This window comes from Tympanuchus pallidicinctus, unplaced genomic scaffold, assembly GCF_026119805.1.
Source record: "Tympanuchus pallidicinctus isolate F22 unplaced genomic scaffold, pur_lepc_1.0 scaffold1, whole genome shotgun sequence".
Lineage (NCBI taxonomy): Eukaryota > Metazoa > Chordata > Aves > Galliformes > Phasianidae > Tympanuchus > Tympanuchus pallidicinctus.
The window spans coordinates 72,578,996-72,606,371 of record NW_026294618.1 but is presented as its reverse complement, the minus strand read 5'-3'; the positions used below and the strand labels follow the sequence as shown (position 1 = coordinate 72,606,371).

Sequence of the window (27,376 nt, the reverse complement as noted above, 5' to 3'; positions counted from 1 at the left end):
AGATTTATTGAACACACCACACATTTTGTTGTCATTCACAAACTTGCTGAGAATGCACTTGATCCCACCAGTGATGTCACTGAGGAAATGCTGAAGTCCACTGGTCCGAGTACTGATCTCTCAGACACCACTTGTTGTAGATCTCCATCCAGACACTGAGTCGTTGACCACTAAGGTACATCTGCTACTACCATTCCAAATTATTATCATGTATTATGATTAGAGACAAGTGCTTTCATTAACTAAATATTATTAATTTTGCAGAAACAAACATGAAAAGTTAGGAAATATCAAATTAGTCTATAGAAACAGAACGACATGATCCCACACGATTTTTTCCAAGGAACTGCTGTCTCACAGAATTAATGAGGAATACAGGATAAAGGGACTCATTTCATGAATAGATGTTTAGCATTTTGTTTCCTCCTCAATCTTCAGTCTGTAGCCTCACACTTTATTCAGCATAGTCAATTTTTTAAAGTCTAGAGAATTATTAATTTCCTCACAGGCATTTCTCTTGCTACAATAAATTACAGCACTTCAAAAACAAAACAAATACTAATGAAATCATTTTCTCAAAACCTCGAAGGAGTAGCATGATAGCACCATTTCCCAATGAGGAGCAGATACACATAGCTTACACTAAGAAAGTTTCATTAACCTAGAGTACCCCAATTTGAGACTGCAAAAACAGTTTACTCCCACCATGAATTGCATTCTATGCAGCCCTAATGCTTAAGGCACAGTTTTCATTCTCATCTCTGACAGACATTGCGACTGAGAAACTCTGGCACCTCAACCTCAGGCAGAAGAACAAGACCTCAGAGCCATGACTCAGGAATCCAGCTGGTAAGATAAAAGAGACTCAGTTCCATTTGAAAACAAGACTGCTATAAAAGACTATCTGCTTAGCAAATTCCAAAGCAAAGTCTGACAGAAAATCTAACCCTCCAGGAAAACAATCAGTTAAGCATCATAATGCTCATTTCCAACTTCAATTCTCAGCTTGATATTTAATCTTCAAAGTCTATAACTTCTCTGCTACCAAGGACTGACACAGCCTTTAAACTTCTATTATCAGCAGTGAGATAGTATTCCATACAAAGCTACTGTGACTGTACATTTGAGTGATTTCATAACACATATTAGTCCTGGGTATTTTGACATTTTCTAACACCTACAATTTTTTGAAAGTGTAAGAAAACTATTTTTATGCTGTACTTTGTATATCATTTTCCAACTTTTTTTTTTTTTTAGAGTAAAAAGAAACCACCACAGTTATAGTAGGTGGCATTACACTAACACCCACATGAATGAGATGTAGAGAATAAACTTTTAAAACAACTTTTTAGGCACATATCACCTAAACTAACAGAAAATCACCAGATGGAGTAGGCTGTCAGCACTATCCCAATACTGTGTATATCTCACCTAGCTAAACCAGCTTCTCAACCAAGTTACAGCCTAGCCTTCTGGCATTTTTCTTGCTCAGCCTCTTTCTTCCCATGCATCAGAAACTCACCACAATTCCTCCTTCTCAATTTTTTTCTCATCTCTCAGCCCCAGACATTCCTGTCTGCATCTCTGTGCAGCAGATGGGGATTTCTCAGCCACACCACTTCTTCTTTGAACATCTCTCATGCCATTCTTCATTCCAAATCCCACTCCACTGTCTTACTCAGAGTGGTGAGGCACTGCAACAGGTTGCCCAGAGAAGCTATGGATGCCCCATCCTTGGAGGCTTTCAAGGCCAGGTTGGATGGGGCCCTGAGCAGCCTGATCTAGTGGTTGGAAACTCTACCATAGCAGGAACTTGGAAGCAGATGACTTCAAATTCTCTTTCAACGTAAGGCATTCCACGATTCTAAGATCCCTTCAACTAGTCATCAAGTTCCTCTCAATTTCCCTCTTTACCACTTCAGACTCAAGTTCCTGTCTCTACTAGATCACCTGGATTTTGAACTTTCTACTTTTTCATAGTTACGTTTTCCACATTTCTCTACAGGCAGCAGATCCCTGGCAGCACATGATGCACCTTTCTCAGATGTCAATACAGTGTCTAACCTCATCCACACCTTCCCAACTGACACAAGGAACAGCTGGTTTCAACATGGTAGAGGTGCATTTAATTATTCACTGTAGAGGGAGTTTCATCACTTCATCACACAGGAGATGAGAAGTCTAGCTGGTGCAGAACAGGAAAAAAATCACTAGACCCTTACCTACTAAAAGAAGAAACTGCAGTATTTCAGAACATTTTTTTCTTATATTTAGGTGCAGTGGGAGGTGGTTTTCTTTTTTTTTTTTCCTTCCTAGTCATCAAAAAATACATGTGCTATATCAAGATGACCTTTTCTAATTTTATAGTTTGGTTGTAAAGCATGAGATGCTCAAAGCTTTCAAGAAAATTTGATGAATTTTCTTAATGAGGTGAATCATATTTTTCATCCCAGTCTTCAAGCCTTAGTGTTTTCTGACCACTTCTGGATGAACCAAAAAATAAAAAATCTCAAATTAGTTTGGGGAAAAAAAAAAAAAAAAAAAAAAAAAAAAAAAAAAGAAAAAAAAAAGAAGAAGAAATAGATGCTACTGTTTTTATTCAGTGAATTTTGACATTTTGAGCACATGATTATCAGCACTTGGCAGTAGCATTTTATAAGGCAGAACAGCTTGACAGCCTTAATAATGGGGAAGATCTACCAGCCTCCACAGTAACATTTCAAATGCTATGAAGACTTTGTGGGAACTGCATTGTGATCAGCATAACAAAGCAGCTTCATGTTGCCTGTATTCCCCTCATTTCAGGTTTGCTTATGCCAATTCAAATGAGTTTTAAAAATCCCTATTTTCCTGTTTATAACTATAAATTGAATGGAATTGTCCTCTCACAAATAACAAAACAAAGTCCACCTACTGTGCTTCATACTCATCAGGGAAAAAAAAAAAAAATGAAATTACTTGGGCAAGTGGGGAGGAATCATAAATTGCTGTGTTAACTAGTCCCGTTGCATCGATAAATGGTTCAGATATTTATTAGTTAGATGGACCTGTCCAGAATCTCTGATAATAGATTAAAGAATTTAAAACTAAGAGCTGAAATGAACAATATATCCCTACAAATGAATGAGGAAGGAGTGCCTTTCCAGCACGCAGGAAGCTTCCCCATTGTTCATAAACAGGTGACTGTTATCACGTCCGCCTTTCAAGTAATATGTTTCTATTTAGAAAATATTATTTTTGAATGAGAACAATGTAATCAGTGTCATCACTTGACTGAAGAAATATACTTGATGAAAAGGTTTCACTTCAAAGGAAATAAGACATTATTTTACAATGTTTTAAAATAAAATCATTTAAGTTAAAGAATGATAAACATCAAAGCCTTTTCATATAATGCACATTTGCATAGTGTAGCTGCAGATCAGCATTAGTCAGGACACCAACTACACATATACTCCAGTGTAGGAATTTCCGCGTCCTTTGGAAACCTCTGCACTGTGAATTCAAAGATTAATTCTGTTTCCTGCTTTCCTGACTTCTCAGCCTGAATATCACTGACCTTATTGCTACTAATTTTCATTTTTATCATGCACTCCGTATTTGAATTTCAAATCTAAGGAACTTTTCTTGAATGTTTAAAAGACCTGAACTATTGCTTTCCAGAGATTTCACGAATTTGACTGAAAATAAAATTAACTTAATTTCTAAACTAATCAAAATCGGTAATTTTGAAAGCTACCGTGATGTGTAATTACAAATAGGCACAGACAAAACTCAGTGCAGCATTGCATGCTAATATATCCAAGAAAGGAAAACCTGCTGGAAATATTACACCAGTTCCTGGGCACGCACTTTCTCAAGTAATGAAATAAAAGAACTTGGCTTAAATTTCAATGGTAGCACTATCGATCGCAAATCATCTCTTTGCTCTTTACTATTTGGGATTATGTATTCCTCCTGCTCACTCTACGTTATAAAAATGAAACTACATTCTGGCTACATTTTGAAAAAGGCAATTGTCATGGCCTGTGAACAAATTCTATTCATCTGTTGTTATGACATGCAAGTCTTTCCCTCAAGATTGTTTACTAGCTTGTTTTAGTTCAGGAGGTAGCTAACTGCTTAGAAACAGAGAGGAATAATTGTAATATAAAATGGTGATATTACAACTGCATTCCTAGCAACACTATGACATAAAAGGTTTGATATAAGACTTTTCCTCAGCTTTCAACTAAGTACACAACATATATAAACCTTACCCTCAGAAACCTGCCAAACTTCACACTCTATCAGAAGATCTATCTGAGGATCTCCTCACCATCAGAAAAAATATATATATATTCCTTAATTGGATTCAATCAGGTCTTGGTCTCAATGTCAACTTGGATTTATAAAAACAACTTCATCCATCCACAGCCTTAGCAAATGTAAAAGGTATTTGTTTCTACATTCCTTTAAGCGTCACAGAAAATAGGAGCTATTCAACTCCACCACACTTCAAATGAAAATACTGTGCTTACTTCGTAAGAGACTACTTTTAGGTTCCATTCATTATTACGATATTTCAACTTTACATTGTAGAAAATAAGAACTTGATGTATATATTTAATGCCAATGTGTTATCTTTACAATTCTGGGAAAGATTAAATGTGACTTTATTGGAAGGGGTTACATTTTTCTAAAGTATGTGCCAAAAATACCATTACTCATTTTCAGGTGTTCCAATAAAGTTACACTGGTTAAGCAAGGTTTTTACGAAATAGCACTGGAGTAATCTAATGTAGCTGGGGAAAATAATAAAACAAAAGAAAACAAAATTTAAAAATAAAACTGACTACGAAGACGATGTGAGCTCTGGAAGAAACCACGACATGCCATTTAGTCAATATCTTTGAGCTCACAATTTCTAAACTTGAGATCTGTTAAGCTGCAGCCCAATGATTAAGCCTAATAGCTTAAGAGACAACTTCCATGAAAAGTTTTCACTCACTGGAAACTGGATACTTCAGTCTTCAGAATTGTCTACTGCTAGAATAATTACTAAGTAGGCAGTAAAAACACAAATATTCTGATGACAGCAAAGGTTTATAGTTCATCAGCTCTTAATTTAGTTTGGAAACGCATGTATTTATAAAAACGAGGGAGTGAGCAGAAAAGCAAATTTAATTTTGCTCAGTCCCTCCTTACTACTAAATCAAAACTGAATAATTGAATTTTTTTTAATAATTATTCATTAAAATTTAGCTCTGCATCTTTTTAAAACTACAATACACAGAGTAAAATATGAAGAAAATGGATTTAGATAGTTTCTCTCTACAGTGAAAATAATTTGAGTATGTTGATATTTTGCATAGAAGATGCAGTATATTAACACCATGGTAGTTGTGAAAATTCATTGTATTGAAGAAAACCTGTCTCTGCAGTCAACAAACATCACCAGCATCAGGTCTCTATGGGTAAATGAACACATGACAGCCTTGAGCAGAAACAGCTATAACCCATACTCTAACTAATGATATGATAATGCTGAGCTGGTTTATTAATTAAAGGCTAGAGAGTATAAGTTCAGGCATATCTCTACATAGGGAAGTGATTTGGAGCAAAGTTTAACTCCAGGAAGTGAATTCAGCAATTTGAGATATTTCAAAATAATTCAGTATCCTTCAATAAAACTTTTTCAGAAATTAACTTTCTCAACTCTTTTTGTCCAGAGTAAATTGCTTTTCCACTGAATCTAATTATAATTACCCTAAAAGTAATTAAAAATATTTTTAAAATATAAAGATGAACAGAAAGTTGTCACAATTTCCACTTACAAAGATAACTCACTACATAAGTTACTATGATTTATTTAGGAGTTGAAGTTATAATTTTATCCTCAGTCTTCTATGCTTTCTCAGAAAAAGGGAGAACATGATTAATTTTATCAAAATGACAAAAAACACATTACTTTACACTTCATTAAATTCTTCACTTCTTTTTCTAAATACCATAGCAACTATGAAATACTTCATAACATAAAAAAGAAGTAAAGACTATAGAACAAATATGAATGTTACAGATAGAGTAAACAGTAACAGTCGTCTTGACAGTGCTAAAAAAAATGAGTCCTCTTAAAAGTTCCTTTTTCATTTGTAACTATGTTTACCAAATCTCTGCGGCTGATTTTTACAGAAACTTCCAGCAGACTGACATTCTTACTTTTAGATCTTTTTCATAGTTGTTAATGGGGTTTGTTGGTTTCTTTTTTGTTGTTGGGTTTTTTGTTTTGTTTTAAGATAGAATAGCTCAAGTGCTTACAATCCTAAAAATACAAAACAATAAATTGTCTTAAAATGCCAAAGAGATACTTTGATAAGGAAGAAAGTTATTAAAATCAATGATAAAAGGCAGCTAACTCAAATTTTTAAAATACTTTCATTATATTTAATTAAGTATTCATTCAAGTAACAATTTAACTATTTTAATTATGGTATCTCAATGGCATTATATTCATAATCCTAGGAGCCTCTTCAGACCTCTTCAAAACCATTTCAAACATTTTCTAAATTTATTATAGAGCTTTAATTCATATGAAAGTGCTGTGAACTTCAGAACTTTAATAGGGACTATTGATATCTCAATTATGTAACTCAGAAGATTCTTTTAAGTTTTCTTCTTTCCTTCAATAGAAAAAAAAATTTCAACTTCTATCCATTACTTAAACAAAAACAAATCAAATAATTTACATATTAATGTTTCACTGCAGATATTCAGTGCATTTTTTTTTTTTTTTACAACATCAAAAGCCAGTTTAAAAACCATACTATATTTTTGTGGAGATTAAAGTGTAAATAAAATTTTAGTGCAATACCTTTATTAACTGTTCTTCTATAGAGAAGGCACCATTCAGATTCTTACACTACTTACCAAGTATCTTTCAGAAGAGACACTGACTAAAATAAGGTCATCTCCAACACGTACTTTTTCTCCTTCTGATCGCTGCTTAGAAGCAGGATGAATAGTCCACCAGCATGCCTCACCTGTATCATTGTTGAGTAACAAGAGAGAAAGAAATTGGGAAGAAAGTGCAAGGGTATTGCTATTACATTTACAATTACCTCAGACCAAACGTTTTGACCCAGTTTTCAGCTGTATAAAACAAATGTCCTTGTGTTTCCAATAATTAGCATCATTCCTGTACCACCAATCTGCCTGAAACTCAAAGGTAAAAAATACAACCATGCAGACAAGAAGACCTCTGGAACAGACATTGCGGAGTTGGGCGAGAAGGAGGTTCTCTGTGTTTTCCTTGCAATCCAGTCCAGGCTACCCTTGCTAAAGAATTTCCCTGTCATTTTCTTGGTGTCCCATGTTCTGGGAAAAATATTTCGAAGACATTTCAGCAAGAATTATGACAACTATGAGGAGAAGAAAAAAAAAAAAAAAGGAAAACAACATGCACAAAAAAAAACATCTAAATGTTTAAAATTGAAGTCCAAAGTTAATTATGCTCATCCATTTTTACTGACGCTTGGTAATTCCCTAGAATATTTTGAAGTCACAAATTTTGTTTTCATGATAAACCTTGTCTTCAGATACACTTGCAAGAAAAGCGCACTTCTTAGAAGAAGCTATTTCATTTTGGATTCACTTCATTGTTTTTATTGTTATTAATCTTAGCAACAGCAATGCTTTAAAAAGTGAGCAAACTTCTTAATTTCTAATTAAGCATCTCCACTAAAATGATGGCAGCATAAGCAGCTCTATTGCTCTCAAAAATACAAATAAATCTGAAAAGTTTCTGAAATAAAGCTGAAAGTTCTTAAACATTAATAGAATCTTCACTAAAAATAACTCAAGTTAAAAAAAAAAAAAACTCAGCAGAAGGCTCCTACAGTCACAACAACTTGAAAATTTTCCTTTACTTATATTCTGTTATAAATTCAAACTTAAATATCAATAGACATTCTTCTATTTCATAGAAAATAAGTTACAAAATCTACTAGAAAATGTAGATATTGAATGTGTTAAAGACAAGAATATTAACTTCTGCTTCTTTAGTTCTTAAAATAGTCTTAATTTTTATGCTCCCTATATGTTTGTATAGGTCTCTATTCTGATTTTTAGATTGAAAGTATTTCTCATTATATAGTTTAAAAAATTATTGTTTACCTGTGGTGTCCTCTTGCAATCCTACATCAAATGCAAGCTTATCCATTGAAGATCGAGATGTTGAGAGGCAACACAGATACTAACAGAAAAAAAGCACACATCATTCGTTGTGCCTGCACTTGTGTCTGATAAAAATCTGTTAACACAACAGCAACTCTTAAATTATCCCAACTAGTTATTGTCAAGAACATAAATAAATGCTTGCAAATCTGAAAGGCTCTCAAGGAGACTTGATCAAAGTATATGTTCCAAAATAAGCTCTCAGACTTTACCCAGGTTATCTTTCCACTGAGATAGGAATACCGAGAGTGGAAATAGGAGCTGGTTACGCCTAAGTTCAGTTCCATGAAGACTCATGCATATATAAGCAGTTGTGAACCTGTATAATTCTTCAGGGAACTAAAAAGTAAGGCAAAATACATGCATGTAGGAATTTCTTTTCCCTCTCTATTTCCAATAGACTGTCAGCTAGCTTCTGATTCAGTCGCAGCTTACGTAATATGTAACATCCAAGGGAAAAGCAATGGAAAACTATCAATTTAGCATAAATGATGAGCAGAGAACTCAACAGTATGAAACCAGACTTCATATCTGCAAGAGTAAAAAGCCTCTTTGAGGTGAATAGTGCTCCCAATTTGAATAAATGGCACCAGTCTAGGTACAGTCAAACATTGCTCTCATACAGCAAACAAATCACTACTACTATCAAATTCTGTTACATACCATACCACTGTAGGAATGGCGCAGCAGGATTGCATGTCCATAGAGAAGCGTTCGATGACCACCACCCTGTGCAGACTGAAAAAGAAATAATACACTTATATGTTCAAAATAAGTTGGGCCTTTTGCAAAATAAATAAAAATATTAAAAAAAAAAAAAAATCAGTCTCTGGACAATTTATATTCGCTCTTGTCACAGAGAAGTATATTTCTTGAAAAAAATCCTTCTTAAATCTTAGGTCAACAATGCAGCTTTTTAAATGTTCTCACCTTAGTTTTAATTGCCTATGAATATAGTGAGCTTTAGTCAGAACATATAAAGTTCTTGGGACAGATCCTGGGTAGAATCTGGATAAGCATATCTAAAAGCTCTTGACTTTTTCCACTTAGAGTTCCTCAACTTACTAACGATGGAAAATGCTGTATTTGGTGCCCAGGCACAAGTCAGGTATAAAACATTGGATAAAATTTGAATCCTTCTTGCCTGGGCTGAAAGTAGAAGGCTCCCCAGAGAACTGCAGCTCTGTTGTACGTTGTACTACCCTCTACACTGTTGTATATCCTTAAATCTCTCATTATTTCCTAATTTTTATATAGAAGAGATCTCCCAAGGGAGGGAGCTTCTAGTGTATTGCCCCTGGCTTCACTAGAAAATACTACTTATTTATCAACCACATTTTCAAGGTTGCTTCAAAGTTTTGATTCAGCATTTAAATACTATTAGATAGAATTCTTTATCTGCTAGTCCAGAAAACTGCTAAAAGATATCCAAGACAACTCAAGAGAATTTGAGGAGTTCAGAAAATTCAGAAATTACGTCTAAAGAAGTGTTCCACTTGAAAAGCGCAGTATAAATCTTTTCTGAAATAAATTATGGTAATAAAAGTTATCTCAAGAAACTACTTCGTTTTTTTGCTTTTCTTCACACACCCCTCCCCCTGCCCCCAATGCATTCATTACAGTTTCTATTTATCTACAATCAGGTTAAACACTCAAAAGAACAAATAACCTCATTAAAGCACAAGCAACCTTCCAGCTTTTGCTGAAGATCAACAAATTCCTTAACCTGAGATGCATCTGACTGACACCAATCAGGAGTAGAAACTGGCTGACAACACACTTACGAGCTTAAATCCATATTTATCTGATCACTACACACAACATTATGCACATCATGCTCTTCAATCAGAGATAACTATTTCTAGTTGCAAGGAATATTCTTTCACATAAAACACCTAATTTAGCTCATTTCATGAAGTATTTATACTCTTTCTTGCATCACAGCAGGCTAACCTTGTGTTTGAATGAAGCATCAAATGCATTACACAATGAATTGGATAGAGACATACTATGCAATCTCTATGACATCTTCATTTCAGTGCTGAAGATCAATCTCACTGAAGGGCTCTGCTGACAACCCATGATTTATTTTCTTCGTTTACTCATTATCTTTCCTTAACTTTTATCCATTAACATAATATTTCTTGATCTTGGAGTTATTTGCTGATTTATTGATCTATATATATGGGTTGTGAAAAACCTAGTAGTTAAAAAAAAAAAAAAAAAAAGAGAAAGCAGTTGCCAATAATTTATGGCTTTTTATCTTTAATGAGAAGAGAGTATCCTGATGGACACAAAGTATACTTTGAGTTTGAACAAACTGCAATGTCAGTTAAAATGCAAGGAGACACTTCCATTAATCTCTCCAAAAGAGTGACTGACATGATTTTTATTAAGAAGAAATATGTCACAGTCTTTGTCATGGACACAGTCTTGACAGTAAGACATGAAGATTTAGCTCTGAACCACCATTACTACTGCTGCTTTTTCTACAAGGAAGGACAGAGACATTTGATAATGTCAGGAACATAACGCCAAAGAAGAAAGCTGAGAATCCGCTACATATCCACATGAGGAAATAGAGAAAAACCACTCTGAAACTACTGTCTTCAGATTTACCCAGATGCTTTACCAATAGCAAGCATAGCAATCCAACCAATAAAATCACTAATATGGACAATATCCTGAAATTTCAGTAACATTTCTGTCTAAATTGTTCTACGCCATAAATTTTACAAAATATGTATAGATTTTGCTGCCAGTTGTACAAAATCTGAGAAGAATATAGGAAATATCACAGCTGTGTTAACTTGCCCTTATTTGGGGCATACCGATTTACCTGTTAACAACTGTTTTGCTAAACACTCCCTTTCTACATAATCAGAAGAAAGACTGGCTCAAAAAATGCCAGTTCATAGGGGGATTGTTTGGGGTTTTTTTGTTTGTTTTTAAATACTATTTTAGTTCTCTTGGAAAAAGTTACCTAAAAAAAATTATTTAACCAATTAAAAAAATACTACGGAATTTGATGTTCCTATTTCTTAGCCAGAAAACAAAGAGTTGCAGTATCTTCCACATCAAATTTCTGAGAGGCAATTATAATCAAGCCACATAGACAGGAGAACGAAAAATTGAAACAGAAAAATACAGGACAGAATGTAAGAGCAAACTGGGACTATGAAAACGTCTTTTATTTTGAAGATTACAAGGTTACAGTCAATTTTCTATCTTAAAAGCTCATTTTGTATCTACTTAATATTTAGCACTCATTTTTATGCCAGAAAGTCTGTAGTAAGTAGTTATTGGGCCATAATTGTCAACTGAGAGTGTCTTTGATTTTCAAAAGAATCCATTCCTACCTATAATGTTGCAGAGAACTGAATTTTCTATAACTTTGTAAACTGTAAACATAAAATAAAATTTAATTAAACAAATGAAACTAAATTGAAAACCAAAATACAATTTAATGATTGGACTTCTATGGCAAAGATGCAACATTCCATAACAAAGCAAATGGTTTAAATTTTAGGTAGTCCTTTCTGAAGCCAAAAGTTGGAATCAATTATCCCTTTTGGCCCCTTTCAATTTTAGATATTCTATAACCCTATGAAGTGCACCAAAGTTTTAGAAAATTTCTTGTAGCATTCAAAATTTGAAATTTCAGAACACATTGAAAATAAGACTTGCTGGAAGCAAATAAATGATATTTAGAACAATATTTTGTTCTACAAGTTTTCTTTACGTAAAAAGTTTTCAAGTATTTCAGACATTCATTAAAATGATTTTCACCTGCAACCATGGATGACTTTCATGTCTATTAAACAACTCCAAAGTTATCCTGCACATACTACTACAAGTAAATATTCCACATTATCTGCCATGACTTGGATTTGCTTTATGCTTTTAATTCATAACACTCAGAGTCATTTCTAAGTTGGACATTCCCTGAATAAAAGCAGGATGTAGAAAAATATATTTGGGATCAAGAGCTGAATCCACTGACATTTTACAATCTATGCCACTCAGAAATATCAATCATATGAAAGCTCTTTTTGGAATTTTATCCTCCAATAATTTGATAATTAGAGTATAACGGTTTTGTACACAGTCATATGTATAGATATTCTCACCTGGCAAATTAAAACAGGCATTTCAGTGAAGCTAGTTCTCACAGTTACAATTGCACCACTGTACCTACTGTTGCATTGCTACACATGGGTCCACACATGCAAAGCCGCAGGAAATTATTCAGATTTTGGAGCCACTTTTGCTTCTGGCAAGTTCTCACTTGTACTGAGAACTTTCTGTAATTACAAAAAGTGAATACCTACGTCTAATGTCAAAGAGATTTTTAGTCAAAAGGACATTACCTTTTTGTTCTTTTCAAGAGAACAGCTTAATTTCTACTAGAGAAAAGATTTATTACATCAAAGAGTATGATACTACAAACCAATGCTAATGTTTCTTTCTTCACAGGTCCATGCAGTCCCCAAAGATGTAAAAAATAACAATTAAAAAAAAACCAAAAACCCACAAAAAAACACCTTCAGGGACATACCAACAAAAGACAAAAATGAGAAATCACGTTCCTTCAAACAGGAAAGTAGTTCTAGTGCTTTGTGCATGCAAATCTTTTTCAAATCAAAAGAGAAATCTTTTGTAACATTTGCACTATTCAGAACTATAATTCCTGAGAACTCCACTTGCATCAATACACGGCGTTCCAGACAATTCTAGTCAACCAGGAAAGCAATTTGAACTACTAGCACTGAATGTGTCATAATAAAATAAGAACTTAAGCACACTCTGCAGAAAAATCAAACAAGGTAAAACAGTGTTTTTAAGAATTGTGTAATAGCTTTTATTGCCTGGAAGATCTTTCATAATGAACCTGTAAGAACAGAATGGAATTACCTGTATATGCTGTAGGGAAATGGCATTACAAAAACCAGATTGTAAGCAACTACAGTTTTGATAGAGTTAACAAGTAAAAAAAGTTAAAAAGACTAAAAATCAATTGAACAATAAACTACAAGACACTGGTAGTAAATCCCCATTAAAAACAAACAAACAAACAAACAAAAAAAAAAAAACCTATTCATATAGTTAATAATAGTGGTAAAATTCAACCAGTTTCTTAGCCTATTATTTCCTCTGTGCCCTAAACCTAGCCAAAGGAGATGTTAGACCAAATGGTCTAGATGAAGCTTAGGGCCATTCAGGTATTGCTCTGAATAGGTTTCTAAAAGTACTATAAAACCATTTTCATGGCACTGAAATTTTATTACAACTGAGAGTTGCTGTACAGTAAAGGAAGTAACGTGATCATCATTTTTCTCCACAAATATCTTCCAATATCTTCCACGGCAAATATAGCAAGACAAAGTTAAAAGTCTTAAATATAACATACGTATACAGTAGTAAAACATTGTCCTTTAAAGCAGCAGGTATTTACATTTCATTAAAATAGAGCAACATCCTGAAGAAAAGCTTAAATTAATGTTTTCTTTCCAAAGATAACTCCTGAAAATAATTCTGCATTCAATTTATACTTGTCACATACTTTAAATGCTAACAGCAGCTTAAAATTGCAACATGTAGTAACAGTACAATGACTTAAAACATATCAACTTGGAATTTTAAATAAAGGTACTGCAAACCTATTTTTAAGCATCAGCCTGATAAGTTTGAATGACGGGAAAAGCTAATCATTTATAATGATTATATTCATCTAACACTAAAAGCAGATGCTGGAGACAATAATATGTCAAACAGAGGACACCTTACAACTCCATAAAAACTCTCACAAAAAAGAAAGTGAAAGCATTATCATCTCCACCAAGAGAGTGCTGTAAGTTTCATGAAGCTATGTAGCATGCAAAAACTACAGAATGAGCAAAAAAAAAAAAAAAAATCTATCTAAATCAAGGCACTAATTTAATTGCATAAGTAGAAGCATTTCATTAAGCTTAGAATATCTCTCAATTTCCTGCTTTGAACGCTATAGGGTTTGGTTGAGAACCAACAAAACCATAAAAATACCTGCAGCCTACAAAATCAAAAGCAAAAACCTGCAGCCACCACTGATGGAAGTCTCTCAAATTCCATTCTTTGGGTCTCATGTGGGAGCTTTCATATTCACCACACATGACCAGTCAACAGTCTGAAATTATGTTTAGATCTATCAGCAAGAGAAATCAAATTGGAAATCAGGGTTTCATAACAAGTATTGGCTTGAAAACGTTATCAACCATGCATTCTGAGTGAAAGGATGCTAGACCCTGGTGTATGCTCTTCCTAACCAGAATCTAGCTGTGCTCAGAGGCGTAAGACAGATAACATCAACGCCTTTTACTAAAAGCCAAATAAAACTTTTTGAAGTAGGAGACCAATGCTAGCATGTAGCCTCAACTGGTTCTCTAGAAAGAAAACTATTGAGTACAAGGTGAGGAACACATGCTCTGTTTATATAAAATATCTTTAAGATTGATATTTAAGCAAATGAAAGGATGACATTTAGTAACCTGTAAAGATAGAAATAAAAGAAGGATGACATTTAGTAACCTGCAAGATAGAAATAAAAGTACTGAAAGATCTTGAAAGATTCTGAGTTCTCACTCAGAAGAACGGAACTTCCATGAGAGCAGAATTAGCAATGAAATGATAGAAACCGGACAGAGACTGAAAGGAATAAGGAGAAATAGGAAAGAAAGATGTCCCATGCTATAAAAGCATGCTTATGTAAATCTACGCACAAATCTTTACATGATGCTCCAATCATTTCTGTAGAGGAAATTCAAAATGATGCATCTACAGGAACATAAGAATAATTCATTCCATTACTAGCATGCATTTTTTCCATCTGTTGTAGACCAATTTACCTAAAACCAGATGTGAAGATACAATCCTACAAGCTGACCAAAACTGTAAACCACTACAGGCAAGTGCTTTATGGAGATTCCCCCACAATTCTATCGGTGCCTAATGCTTTTCACACTGACACCAGCGTAAGAGCTTCCTCCTGATACCATGCAACAGCTAAACTGGAAAAGAGAGAAAGTCTCCTTCATACAGTGCAACAGGCTTGGGGCAGAGTGGCTGGAGACCAGGTGGCCAAGAAGGCCAACAGCAAATTGGCTTGCAGCAGTAATAGTGCAGCCAGCAGGAGCAGGGAAATTATTGTCTCCCTGTACTTAGCACTGGTGAGGCTGCACCTCAAGTACTGTCTTTGGTTTTGGGCCCTTCACTACAAGAACAACATTGAGGCCATGGAGCACATCCAGAGAAGGGCAACAAAGCAGGTGAAAGGTCTGGACCACAAGCTGAGAGAACTGGGATTATTTAGTCTGGAGAAGAAGAAGCTCAAAAGAAACCTTATTGCACTCTACAACTTCCTGAAAGGAGGTTTTAGCAAAGTTTGGATTGGCTCTTCTCCTGGGTAACACTGATAGGATGAGAGGGAATGGCATCAAGCTGCAGCAGGAGATATTCAGATTGGACATTAGGAAGAACTTCTCCAAAAGAGTGGGCAGGCACTGGAACAGTCCGTCCAAAGAGGTGGTTGAGACACACATCACCAGAGGTTAAAAAACATGTAGCTGTAGTACTCAGGGGCACAGTTTAGTGGGGAAATACTGGTGGTAAGTAGATGGTTGGACTAGATTATATTAAGCAGTCTTTTCCAATATTAATGATTCTATGATTCTCTTAATATCAATGTGATCAATAACAGTTTATGGATAGCTAAAAGAATTTAGCAATTAAAAAGGGAAATACTCTAGTTAGTTCTGCCTAAGGAAATTAAAGAACCAGTGGAAAGAAAAAAGTGTTTTGGACAGTAATTCAATTTACCTAAACTCTAAGGCACACTGACACCACCTATGCTTTTGCTTATGTTTACACTGGAAGCGTAGGGTAAGCATGGCTCTAGATCAGGTATTTCAGTTTTGCAGGATGCATGCTCTCCAAAGAGTCTAGAAAACCCCAACTGGTTGTGAAATCAGAATGTATAGGAACAGTTTGAATCAGTGTAGATTAGTCAGGCAACAATTCACACTTGCAATAGCAATGCTAGGAAATTACATCTCCAGCAGCACTAGAAAACTTGAAAATGGTGCAAGAAGAAAAGATTGCAAACAAAGCTATGGAGTGTGAGCCAAGGTGTTTTCCACATTCTTCTTGCTTATAGAAATATCTGTTTTCTTTAAAAATACTTGGAGAGAAGATGACAGAATTTTCTTTTTGAAGTAACAACATCCAGGCATAGATGCTGTGAACTCTTCTACTATAAAAACATAAATGCTAATGAGACCCTTCTGTAATTACTGTGTTCTTTGGACTGCCATTTCCAGAGGCTGGCATCAAACCCCTAGCATGCAGCTACTTAGAATTTAAAGATGTCAAGTGACTCAATTCACTGACATACAGCATTGTGCTAATGTAATCCTTCACCTCTCTCAAGTAACAGCAGTGCTGAAGGGCATATTCAACACCATTTAAAACCTCTTTCCATGTCTCACTGTAGCCTATATACCACGCTGAAATGAAATAACAGAAAGTGTAATAAGGCATTATATACATATATTATGCAGTACATATTGTAGTCTTCGTACCTTTTTTCTAAATCACTATTTCATTACGCTACATTTATTCAAGGAATTCACTACAAAACAGTAAATACTGAAAAAATTCGGGAGATAGTAGGAGACCAGCTCTGCTGATACCTGCTCTTAGTGAAGAAGGCCTCTGTGACACAAGATCAAAAGGCATTCCATACTTTTTTTTCAATACGATTGGCACTTACCTCCTATTTTATAATATATGCCAAGCCAAAGAACAGAGAAAGGAGCTCAGTTAAATTATAGGTTTTCCAAGTTTACCTTGACTGAAAAGTACAGTGTGTAATTATATTTCATATAAATATCACTTGCATAAATTAACAGGTCTTACTCAGTTAAGAACACAGATATTTTACTACTTGCATTAAAAAGATTGAACCAATTGGTAATGAGGACAAACATCTCTGCCAGAACCATGCTAAATTATCTCAATTTCAATAATATTGACTTGTTGGAAAAAAGATTAATCAGTAACATAATTAGAAACACTTCAGATGCACCTTGTGTTTAATATTTCCAGTGCTACGTTTATATGCCCTTCTCCAGCAGTGGTGAACTTCACCATCAATGAAAAGCCAACACGGCAGTGGAAATAAATCAAAAATAAATAATACTGATCATCTGTTTTGAGCCCTCTATGTAAAATAAGCATGTTTCTAGCTGAGGTTATGCTTCCATTATGAACTCCTATTTTCAAGCACTTACAGCAATTTAGGAGAAAATTGCCCAAGAGAAAATTTATTGATTTCTCCCTTAGTCTAGTGAAGATTTCTCTTCCCACCTCCTCTCCACCTTTTTCTCTGCAGAGGAGATGGAAGAAATTATTAAAAATCTGCCTGGTTATTTTAGAGCTAAATAAGTAGGAGAGATATTTTTCAGAGGGTAAGGACTGTGGAAAAGCTTTTTCTGTTACTGTATGATACGAAGAATGTGAGTCATCCTTGTCACTTGAGAACGAAGCTCACAGATAAAGAATAAGACAGACAACCAAGTGGGAAGAAAAGATGGATCAGCAGAGGAGTCATATTAAGAAAACTCCTCTGACATCATTAAATTCACTGCCTGAAATAGCACTGCTTATCTAGCCCCAAATTCCTCCTCAGCTCAAAGTGACAATGAAGCAAGCAAGGCCACATCACAGAAGTGTAGGCTCATTGGGGATGAAAATCATCAGCAAATCATTTGAGAAGGCAAAAAGTAAGAAGAGTATAACCAGCACATCTTGGATAAATCACATCCAGTTATTCCAAATGTCAGTTATTTAGAATGCTTGGAAGCTCTCCAAACTCCTTATCTTAAATAGTTAAAGAGAAAATAAAATGAAGAAGAAAAGAAAAAAGGAAAGAAAAAAGGAAAAAAAGACATAGAGAGAGGAAGCAGAGCTTTTGCTCTCTGACCTGAGCCCTGGTGGGCTGCCCACTCACAACAGTAATCCTGTCCCAGAAGAAAGAGCATGCTGCCCCTTGATCTCCCAAATGCCTAAGTGATCTACAGTGAATTCTGCTGTTTACTCATTGTCTCAAGATTCCTTATTTGTCAGGCCGTGTTCCATTCTCACAGAAAGAGTAATGATGAACTGAGAACTACAGGTGCTGGCCCAGTGCTCTGCGGGCTTTTGTGATCTGGAGAAGTCATAACATCAATTCAAGCCAGAATCACTGTAGTTTCTAAATCCGTAGTTTTACAGAATTCATTATGTTCTTTTTCAGTAAAGGCAAGTTAGATGCTGATGCGAAAAATAAAAATAACGAATTAAATGAAATTGGGAATTTACAGAAAAAACAGTACTAAATGTTTAACTTGCTTACCTTCATCATAAATTTCTGTAGAGCCGTGAGGGGGGGGGAAAAAAGAGAAAATGTGAAGTGAATATTTGCTTCTCAGGTGCTTAAAAATGGGATTTGTTTTCTCTAGAATAGTGAGTGGGATACACAGAACTACAAATCACATTTCAAAGGAACATTTATCATTGTAATTAGCATAATTATAGCTTGTATAGCAAAACAGCTGCTCAGAACAAGGCTTTTTTTTTTTTTTTTTTTTAAGTTTTTTTTACTTTAAATAATATACTACATTAAGCACTCATAGCTTAAAGATAAAACAGTATAGGCAAAATAGATGCCATATTTGTTCATCTTTAAATACTTGGTCTGCATAATAGTTCAATGCAAGTTATAAAGTCTTGCATTCAAAGTGCAATGCTGGGAAGCAATACTATCACTGTAACAATTTATAATACACAAATGCAGACAAAGTTAGTAATATTTTCATTTTCCTAATATTCCATGCATTTAATAAAAAAAAAAAATGAAATACAACATAACTGATGTTAGAAAATTATGGAAATGTTGGGGTTAATTTTCATAGATATGCTTAAGAGTAAGAGGAGAGGTTACTTGCAGTGATCCCACTTTCTCTGCACAAGATCTATTGTCACCTTTTCTCCTGTTGCTCTTAATTAGTTTGTGCTTTGATATCTGAAATTTTGAAGCTAGGAGCTGAACACCAGCAGTAAATCTCTATCTCACATGAAAAGAGCCTAAGCAGGTAGCCTCCAGGAAACACTGTGCTTTCACCTCATTCCGACTATTAAAACAGAAATGTCTGCTCTCAGAGATGCAAAAGACGTTGTAGATAAATATTAAATAAAGGGGAAAAAGAGTACAGTATAAAATAATGATGTCAAAGCATTCTTCTCTTTTGGAAAATCTTCACTAAATCAGGAATTTAGTGTTCAGGCATTTGGAAATGAGCAAAACTAAAGACTCGGAACCTTGTCCACTATCCTCATAAAGTGATTCCTTAAAATATATACATAGATCAGCAGTGTGATCCTCTGTAGATTATTTTCCGTATTATTTCTTGCCCCAGTACTTCGTTTGCTTTTAATGGCTCCAGAAGCTAACCAGAAGTCTTTGCTCCACTGTGAACAGCACTCGAAGTGTATAAATTCACTAAAAGAGAAATCAGCTAATTACATAATTTTTTTTAAAACTTTCCTATATCTGTCAATGTTGAATTTCCCTTACAATAAAGTAATCAAGAAGACTACATTCATCAAGAAACTCTAGCTTTTCTATCTGCTATTTATCTGTGAAATTTTTTCCTGAGAACCGATCAACCACATTACTTTTCTACATGACATGTACATTAAGCAGCAGCCCTTCTGTGGAACACTCTGGCTCTCTTTTGATAATTTCACTGCTTGAATCTAATTTCTTAACTCGCTTCAGATTAACGTGAATAGTGTATCTCTTCTCCTGATTACTAAAATGACACAGGAGGATTTCATCCCAGACTTTTTGGAATGCCAGAATTAACAATTAAATTCTCTTCTGTTAACATACCAAGTGAATTGTAGCAAGAGAAAGAGAAATGATATTCATCTCTTAGTTGCTGTCATGTTGTGTTCTTTAGTTACTCAATAATTTTGAAGATCATTTACACGTCATTCTTAAAGACAGAATGTGTTACACCCCCAAGCTAGAAAGGGTGGGAGAATGACAGTCGGTAACTCTGAACATTTACTTACTTACCTAATGCCAAAACCATCAGGGCAAAAATACTCTCAGCCTGCTGTTATAAGAATGCTTTCTCTTCACAGCAAACACTTAAATGCCAGTTATCATGATGAGTGAAGTGAATGCCTTTATGAAGCTCCAAGTTAAACCAGAGACATCACTTGTAATGAACTGGACAGTACCTGCCCAGCTATTATCAAATGTACAGAACAGAAGGTTCCAGATACTCATGTCACATCCTTCTACAAGACAGCTCTCCCATGTTTTAAAATTAAGTCCATTCCAGGGTAAAGTGTAACACACTTTTAAAAAAAAACATCAGCGTTCAGTTTAGGGGAAAATAGTCCCTAAAAATAAACCTACAGGTGTGCAACAGTGTTACAGAGGACACTGCTCCAACTGATCTTCTGTAGAGGAAGAACTTGCTTTCTACTCCTTCATATTGCTTTTATTTCCAGAAAAAATGAGCACATTAATTTCACATAAAACATTTGCAATTCAACATGCTGTCACAGTTTTCATACTCAAAAATTAATCAGAGAGAACAGACCTATAACTTGAAATTTCTTGGTGTCATTCCAATATCCACTATTCTTGAAAGGTTTTGTTCACCAAAGACTGACACCAAAATGTTAAAATTACAGACTGATACAGTCATCAAGTACAACAAAGGATTGTTGTACACTAGTCAACAATAATCAGCTAAAAGTAAAAGAAGAGATCAAATTGTGATGACCCAAATCTTTAGCTATACACAAATCTCTTAATCTGCGAATTTCAACTCCTGACAGAGGTTGGTCATGTTTACGTTTGAAATTCTGCATTATATACATCCTTACAAAGCATACAAATGTATGCAATATCCAGTATAACATGCAAGAAAAGAAAACTAAGTCTTAAGAATTAATAAGGATGTGATTTATCTGCCCTACATAATTTCCAGCTAGTCAAGGAAGAGAGACATTTCTAAAACTAATCTGATTAATATTTAATAAGCTGCCATTCTTAGGGGTGAAAATACACAATAGAAGCTTCAGATTCTCTGTCTTGACTACAGATACCAGCTTAAATAACTTGCTAATTCTACACTGTCTACAGCAAATTCAAGAATCCATTGGAGCTTCTCAACTGAGCACCTAGAAGCCAATGAGTAAGGTAACATCTGGACTTCTGATGTCTTCCTGAACCACAGATAAAAGTCTCTGCGCTGAACTCCATCAAACTACTATCAGTGAGAGTCTGATGACTGAAGTCATTAAAGACAGCATTAAATCTGTATAATGACTTGTTCAAGAAATACTGTGAGTTTTATACAAACATGTTTCTCTAATATTAACATCTTCTCTAAAAGTTATCCTGAGAGATAGAACTGGTAACTGAATCCAACTGACAACTGTATACTCATATTTCAATAACTTCAGTTTTCAGCTGCATATACTATTTAAAAAATTTGGGCACAAAAGATTGTGTGAGTACTCAGTGTTACAGAAATGCCACACTTGCAGATGTATTAAACTCTGAGCATTCAGCAAGAGGATTACCTCCATGACTTGCACCGTGACTTAAATAATGTACAAAGCTTCATTGAAGATAAACAGATACTTAACTTCAGTGCCATTTAAAGTAATTCATTGCACATCTGTGATCATTAATCAGAGTGATAGCAAATGTAGCAACTACAGAAAGACTGTTTAAAAAAAATACACCTACTGCTGTATTTTCAATTACATCTACATTTCCAAACTTAGTATACTCTGTATTTTAGTAGATCTAATTGCAGTCCAGGTGTAATTCATACCTCTAGAGAAAGCGATACAAACATTTTTAAAAAACTTTTTTCTTTCCACAGCAAACTGTAAATCTGACCAAATTTTCTTTTAATTGAATGGTAGGATTTCTACCTATGTATCTGACTGCATAGCCCTGGCACTTTTCCTGCAGCTCATTTTACAGATCTGAGAATTTCAAGCTATGTTCCAGGTATCAATAGTAACGTGAATTGAAGCTACATGTCTACACTTTGTTTACATGTTCTCCATATTTTTTAATAGCTTTGAGTCAAAGTCTGACATTTCCTTGTAAGCAAATTTCTACAACAGTAGTACAAAAGAGAGAATCTTTCAACTAAGAGGCACTAACCTCAACAGCAGCTTGCGATTAAATACAATATTATCATTATGCTCTTTCCATATAGTTAGAAAGTCCAGGAATTGAGGTGAAATTCATATTGGAAGTGCAAACCAAAAATCTAAAGAGCAAAACTGTATAATAGCTCCCAAAATCTGTAAATATTTTTGTTAACACCACATCCTTACTGTCCTCAAGAGAGACTTAAATAGCTCATTTATTTGTGAGTTAGGATGACAGAAAGAACGATTGATGTCATATGCCTAAAATCTAATCTAAAATCATGAAATCTGCCACGCTATAAGTATCAGAAGAGAATGGCTCTATGTCCAGGTGGAGATCAGTCACAAGTGTTGCTCCTCAGTGGCCTGTCTTGGGACTGGTTTCTTTAGCATCTTTATGACAATATGGGAAAGAGAAACCCCTCAGCACGTTTGCAGATGAATGATGCTGAATGCTCCAGCTGGCACAATAACAGGTAGGGATATCATCCAAAAGTACCTGGGCACATTTCAGGAGTGGGCCCAAAAGAATCTAATGAGATTCAACATGGCCAAATGCGGGATGTTGCACATGGGTTAAGGCAATCCCAGATATGCATGCAGACTGGGAAAATAATTGAGAACAGCCCTACAGACAAGGACTTGAGGTGGATAAAAGGCTTGACATGAGCCAGCAATGTGCTTGCAGCCCAGAAAGCCAACAGTATGATGGCTGCATCAAAAGAGGGGTAGCCAGCAGGGAGAAGAAGGCAATTGTATGTACCGCTCTTTCTCTGCTATCACAAGGGCCCCACCTGGAGTACTGCCTCCAAGCCTGGGCCACCAGCACAACAGAGATGTGGAGCTGATGGACCAGGTCCAGAGGACGACCAAGATGTTAAGAGAGAACACCTCTCCTACAAAGAAAGGCCAAGAGAGCTGTGTTTGTTCGGCACAGAGAAGCCTCCAGGGAGACCTCATTGTGGCCTTACAGCACTTAGAGCTTAAAAACAAAAATCAACTTTTACATGGTTTGATGAGGACAGGATAAAGGAGGAATTGTTTGAAACAAAAAGAGAGGAGATTCATATTAGATGTCAGGAGGAAATTTCTACTCAGAGGGCAGTGAGATGTTGGAACAGTTGCCCAGAGAACCTATGGATGCCCCATCCTTCGAGATGTTCAAGGCCAGGTTGGATGGAGCGCTGGGCAGCCTGAGCAGGTGAGTTGCAACCCTGCCCATAGCAGGGGGTTTGAAACTGGATGGTCTTTGTGTTCTCTTCTGAACCAATCCATTCTATGCTTCTATGATTGATTCTGCGCTAAAGCAGACCTATGGTACTAACAGCATACCAGCAGAAATAAAAATGGAAAAGAACAGAAGTTCAAGGAATATAACAAGTTCATTTAGTTCTTCCATAAAATAGCTTCAATACTCTTGTTCCTAACGTGGAATAAGCATCTGGGGACAAAATTAAAAAATGGTAGTAATTGAAGCGATGAACTGCAGAACTGGAAAAATTATTATAAAAAATTTCACTAGCAGATTCTGTAGGCAGCAACAACCCAGAGGTGGGGGAGTTAAGCTTAAATCCATGAAACTGCTTGCAATAAGCTCAGTTATTGATCTGGTCGCTAATTTGCATTAAGTTTGATTAACTTGGCAGGCTCTGGGATTGGGCCTCAGGGTGTCCATAGATACACAGACATAAGTGAACAGACTTTGAACATTCTACACTGGAAGAGGTCTGCATGTGTTAAAATAAGGTACTTAACCTCACTGACCAGAAATCAGCTGTTATATCATCTGTGTAACAGACAGCACCCTGCCACTTTTAGTAACCTCTATTAAAATGCATCTTTAGTTTTTGTGTGTCACTTTATTGCATTCTGGATTAATTCAGTATGTAAGCTACCATGGAATCATCTGGAATTGCAGAGAGTGCTAAGAGTTGCCTTACAGGGCAAATGAGGGCTCACTTGAAATGAGATGATTTCATATTTGAAGTAAAGCCAGCACTCACTTCAGCTGCATCAGATAGGAGGCTGTCTGGATTACTGAACTGATCAACTAAGAAAAGAGTTCAGCTCATGCAAGTTGCAAAGAAATATTTAGCTCTGATGTTATGGGAAAGAACTCATTTTAGAATGCGCTTCTGCAAAGCAGCCTTTCTTAAGGATAAGATTCTGATGTTTCTAAATTCTGAAATTAAAAAAAAAAAAAAGGGGCAAATCTCACTTGTATTTATCCAGGTATTTTCCAAGAATACTTCACATACTTCAGTCAAAAAAACAAGCTATATTAGAGCACGAGAACTGTATGTACTGGTACATTATTCAACTTCCCTATTATGCTGGTTTTCTCTTTACAGCAAAATTGCTCCTAGGAATAAAACCTGAGAACCCGAAGATGTAGAATCAAGTCCTCTCAGGTGTAATTAAAATGTTGGACAAAATGAGAAAATAATCTAACAACCATTATGGCTTAAAAAACATTCCAAGTGACTCCATACTGGTCTTGAAAAAATATCTGATTCACTGAACATGAATAATGCCAGCATACTGATATAATGAACTGAAATTAACTTCACTTCATTTACTCATTAATAAATACCACAAGCATTTGTATATACAGTGATATAGATAACTGAAGACACACTAGTAGAAAGAGATCTGAAAATCTTAAGCCATCATTTAAAATATGTACTTACCTACAGGCATGTCAAGCAAGCTATAACTTAATTCACTAATTGCTGTAAACATGTAATTGCCACAGGTTAAAATTCTATAAACACAAGCTAAAAGAAAGTAAGACCAGTGCTCTAGCAATGCAATTGGCAATAATCCAAAGGATATCTGAGTGATTTTTGATCATGTGCAGTGCAAATTAAATACAAAGAAATTATAGAGGCCTTTCATGGTCCAAGCTTTCAGAGAGGCTTTTATCTTTTTTTTCCTTTATTTTTTTTAGCATGAACAAACAATTTTACGCACACCTTTATGACTACTAACTCATACATATGCACATTATGATTACACTTGAGAGAAACGTATGAAAACATGCCCCATATTGGGGATTTATATCAGATGTCCACACAAATATGCATGGCATACAAAGACACATTAGGAAAGCTCCTAGCAAAACATCCATCTGAGAACTGTGTTCTGACTTCAATTGTTGTGATCTATGATTTTTTTTTATTCTGTAGCAGCTGTTCTCCATCTAAAATACTTAGTACATATAACAGATGCAGTTAGAAACAGTATCACCCATTATTTATTAGTATTAATAATTGTCATGCATTTTAGGATTATGTTGTCTGTACTGGAAAAGACAAGGTGGGTAACAGAATGGAGTAATAACACTAGACAGCAAGGCTCAAGGCTGAGAGACAACCACAAGAGTGTAATGCAGAGTTCTAAGATCTAATTTAAATGGATAAGTCATTGTGTTAGCATGAAATTTGGTATGAAAATACAGGAATGATCACATCTTATATGGCCTTGTATTTGCCTCTCTTTTTGAGCCAAGCAAGTTGGAAATTCATGAGCACGCGATATAAAACAGACAGCTTAGACTCAGTGGCAACATGAAACATTTGGGATCAAGTGAATAAAAGACAGAATCACATACCCATTTTTCCACATCAACTAGCTGTAGGAAGAAAAAGCAAGAAATCAGTAAATCTCTTTCTTTAAATACACCATATCAAAGTCTATTTTGAACTTTATGTTTCACTTCCTTGGAAATGTATCTAGCATTAAAGAAAATGTATGAATAGAAGCTATTGTTTTGGCATCTTCTCTTAAAAATTTCAGAGGCTCAATTTTTTCTTTGCTCTTTATTTTATGAGAAACACTTAAAATTCTGGTAGTTCAAAATGTCCATTTTAACTTCAGTTTGGGGTAGTAAATGAAGACTGATGCTGAAGTAGCTGCACATTGTATTCTCTAGCAACTGGACAAAATTACAAAACAATTTCACAAAAAACACCTCTCCATCTTCCGTTGAATAATATTCCAAAGTGAATATTTTTTACTTGAAAAGGTTTAGTGGTGGCTATTCAAGGTTTGTGAATTTAATGAACACTAAACATATGAAACCTACAATTAGGGGACAAACATCAAACCTGGACTCAACAGACTGCAGCATGAGAAAATAGAAGAACAGAGAACTGAAACCAAAATGTCATTCATTTTCCTACAGACAATAACAGAGAACCATTCTGAAAGCTTAAGATTTTGTGATAAAAAACCTGTTTTCATGCTTATTAAATAAACTGATTTAAAATTACTCTCTCCAAAAATTATTTGGACTATCATGTAGTATCAGGAAGGCTAAGTAAAACTAGAACAAATTCCACCTACTAAAAAGTTAGTACTTTACTAAATACTCAAAAATTTAGATCTGAAGTAGATTTCTCTCTGGATTTAATACAGAATACACTGAGGCATATCAAGCCTTCAGTGGTTTTGCTGCAGGTATATGTGGACCTTCTGTGAGCACATATTACATATATTTGGAACAATTTAAAAAGAAAATTACTCAAAATTTGTACTACGTTATCAAAAGTAACAAACTGTTTGGATTCCAGATGCTTCTGAAATTACTGCAATAGAAAACAGTGAATTCAGTTTTCATCTATTAAAAATAACATTACTCAAAGCATATTGCCTCATTCTTTAATACTTTAAAGTGCAATGGTTCTCATTTTATATTTTAAAACATTTACGTATCAGTAGGTTCTGCTCATACTCAAAGATTTGAAAACACCATCTGACCTGTAAGCTAATTAATACCAACTTGTTATGATTTTTAATTTGATCATTCCTATCTCTCCTGTGAGATGTCAATTGCATTCAGATTTATAATAGGAGTTCCACGAGTTTAATTACCAACTTCAGTTGCAGAAAT

At 35.0% G+C, this 27,376-nt stretch overlaps 1 protein-coding gene across 6 annotated transcripts in view; it reads right to left on the bottom strand.

Annotated features, from left to right (window-relative positions):
• Positions 1–27,376, bottom strand: part of RYR2 (ryanodine receptor 2) — a 341,086-nt gene that overhangs the window by 198,287 nt on the left and 115,423 nt on the right. For 4 of the 6 annotated variants that reach the window (XM_052696134.1, XM_052696150.1, XM_052696179.1 and 1 more), the window contains 5 exons: positions 26,096–26,116; positions 18,641–18,655; positions 8,878–8,952; positions 8,155–8,233; positions 6,910–7,022 (listed from right to left, as the gene is read on the bottom strand). In XM_052696134.1, coding sequence (XP_052552094.1) covers positions 6,910–7,022; positions 8,155–8,233; positions 8,878–8,952; positions 18,641–18,655; positions 26,096–26,116 — 303 coding nt within the window. The remainder of the gene's footprint in view (positions 1–6,909; positions 7,023–8,154; positions 8,234–8,877; positions 8,953–18,640; positions 18,656–26,095; positions 26,117–27,376) is intronic. The other 2 variants (XM_052696142.1, XM_052696160.1) reach the window with 2 other exon arrangements.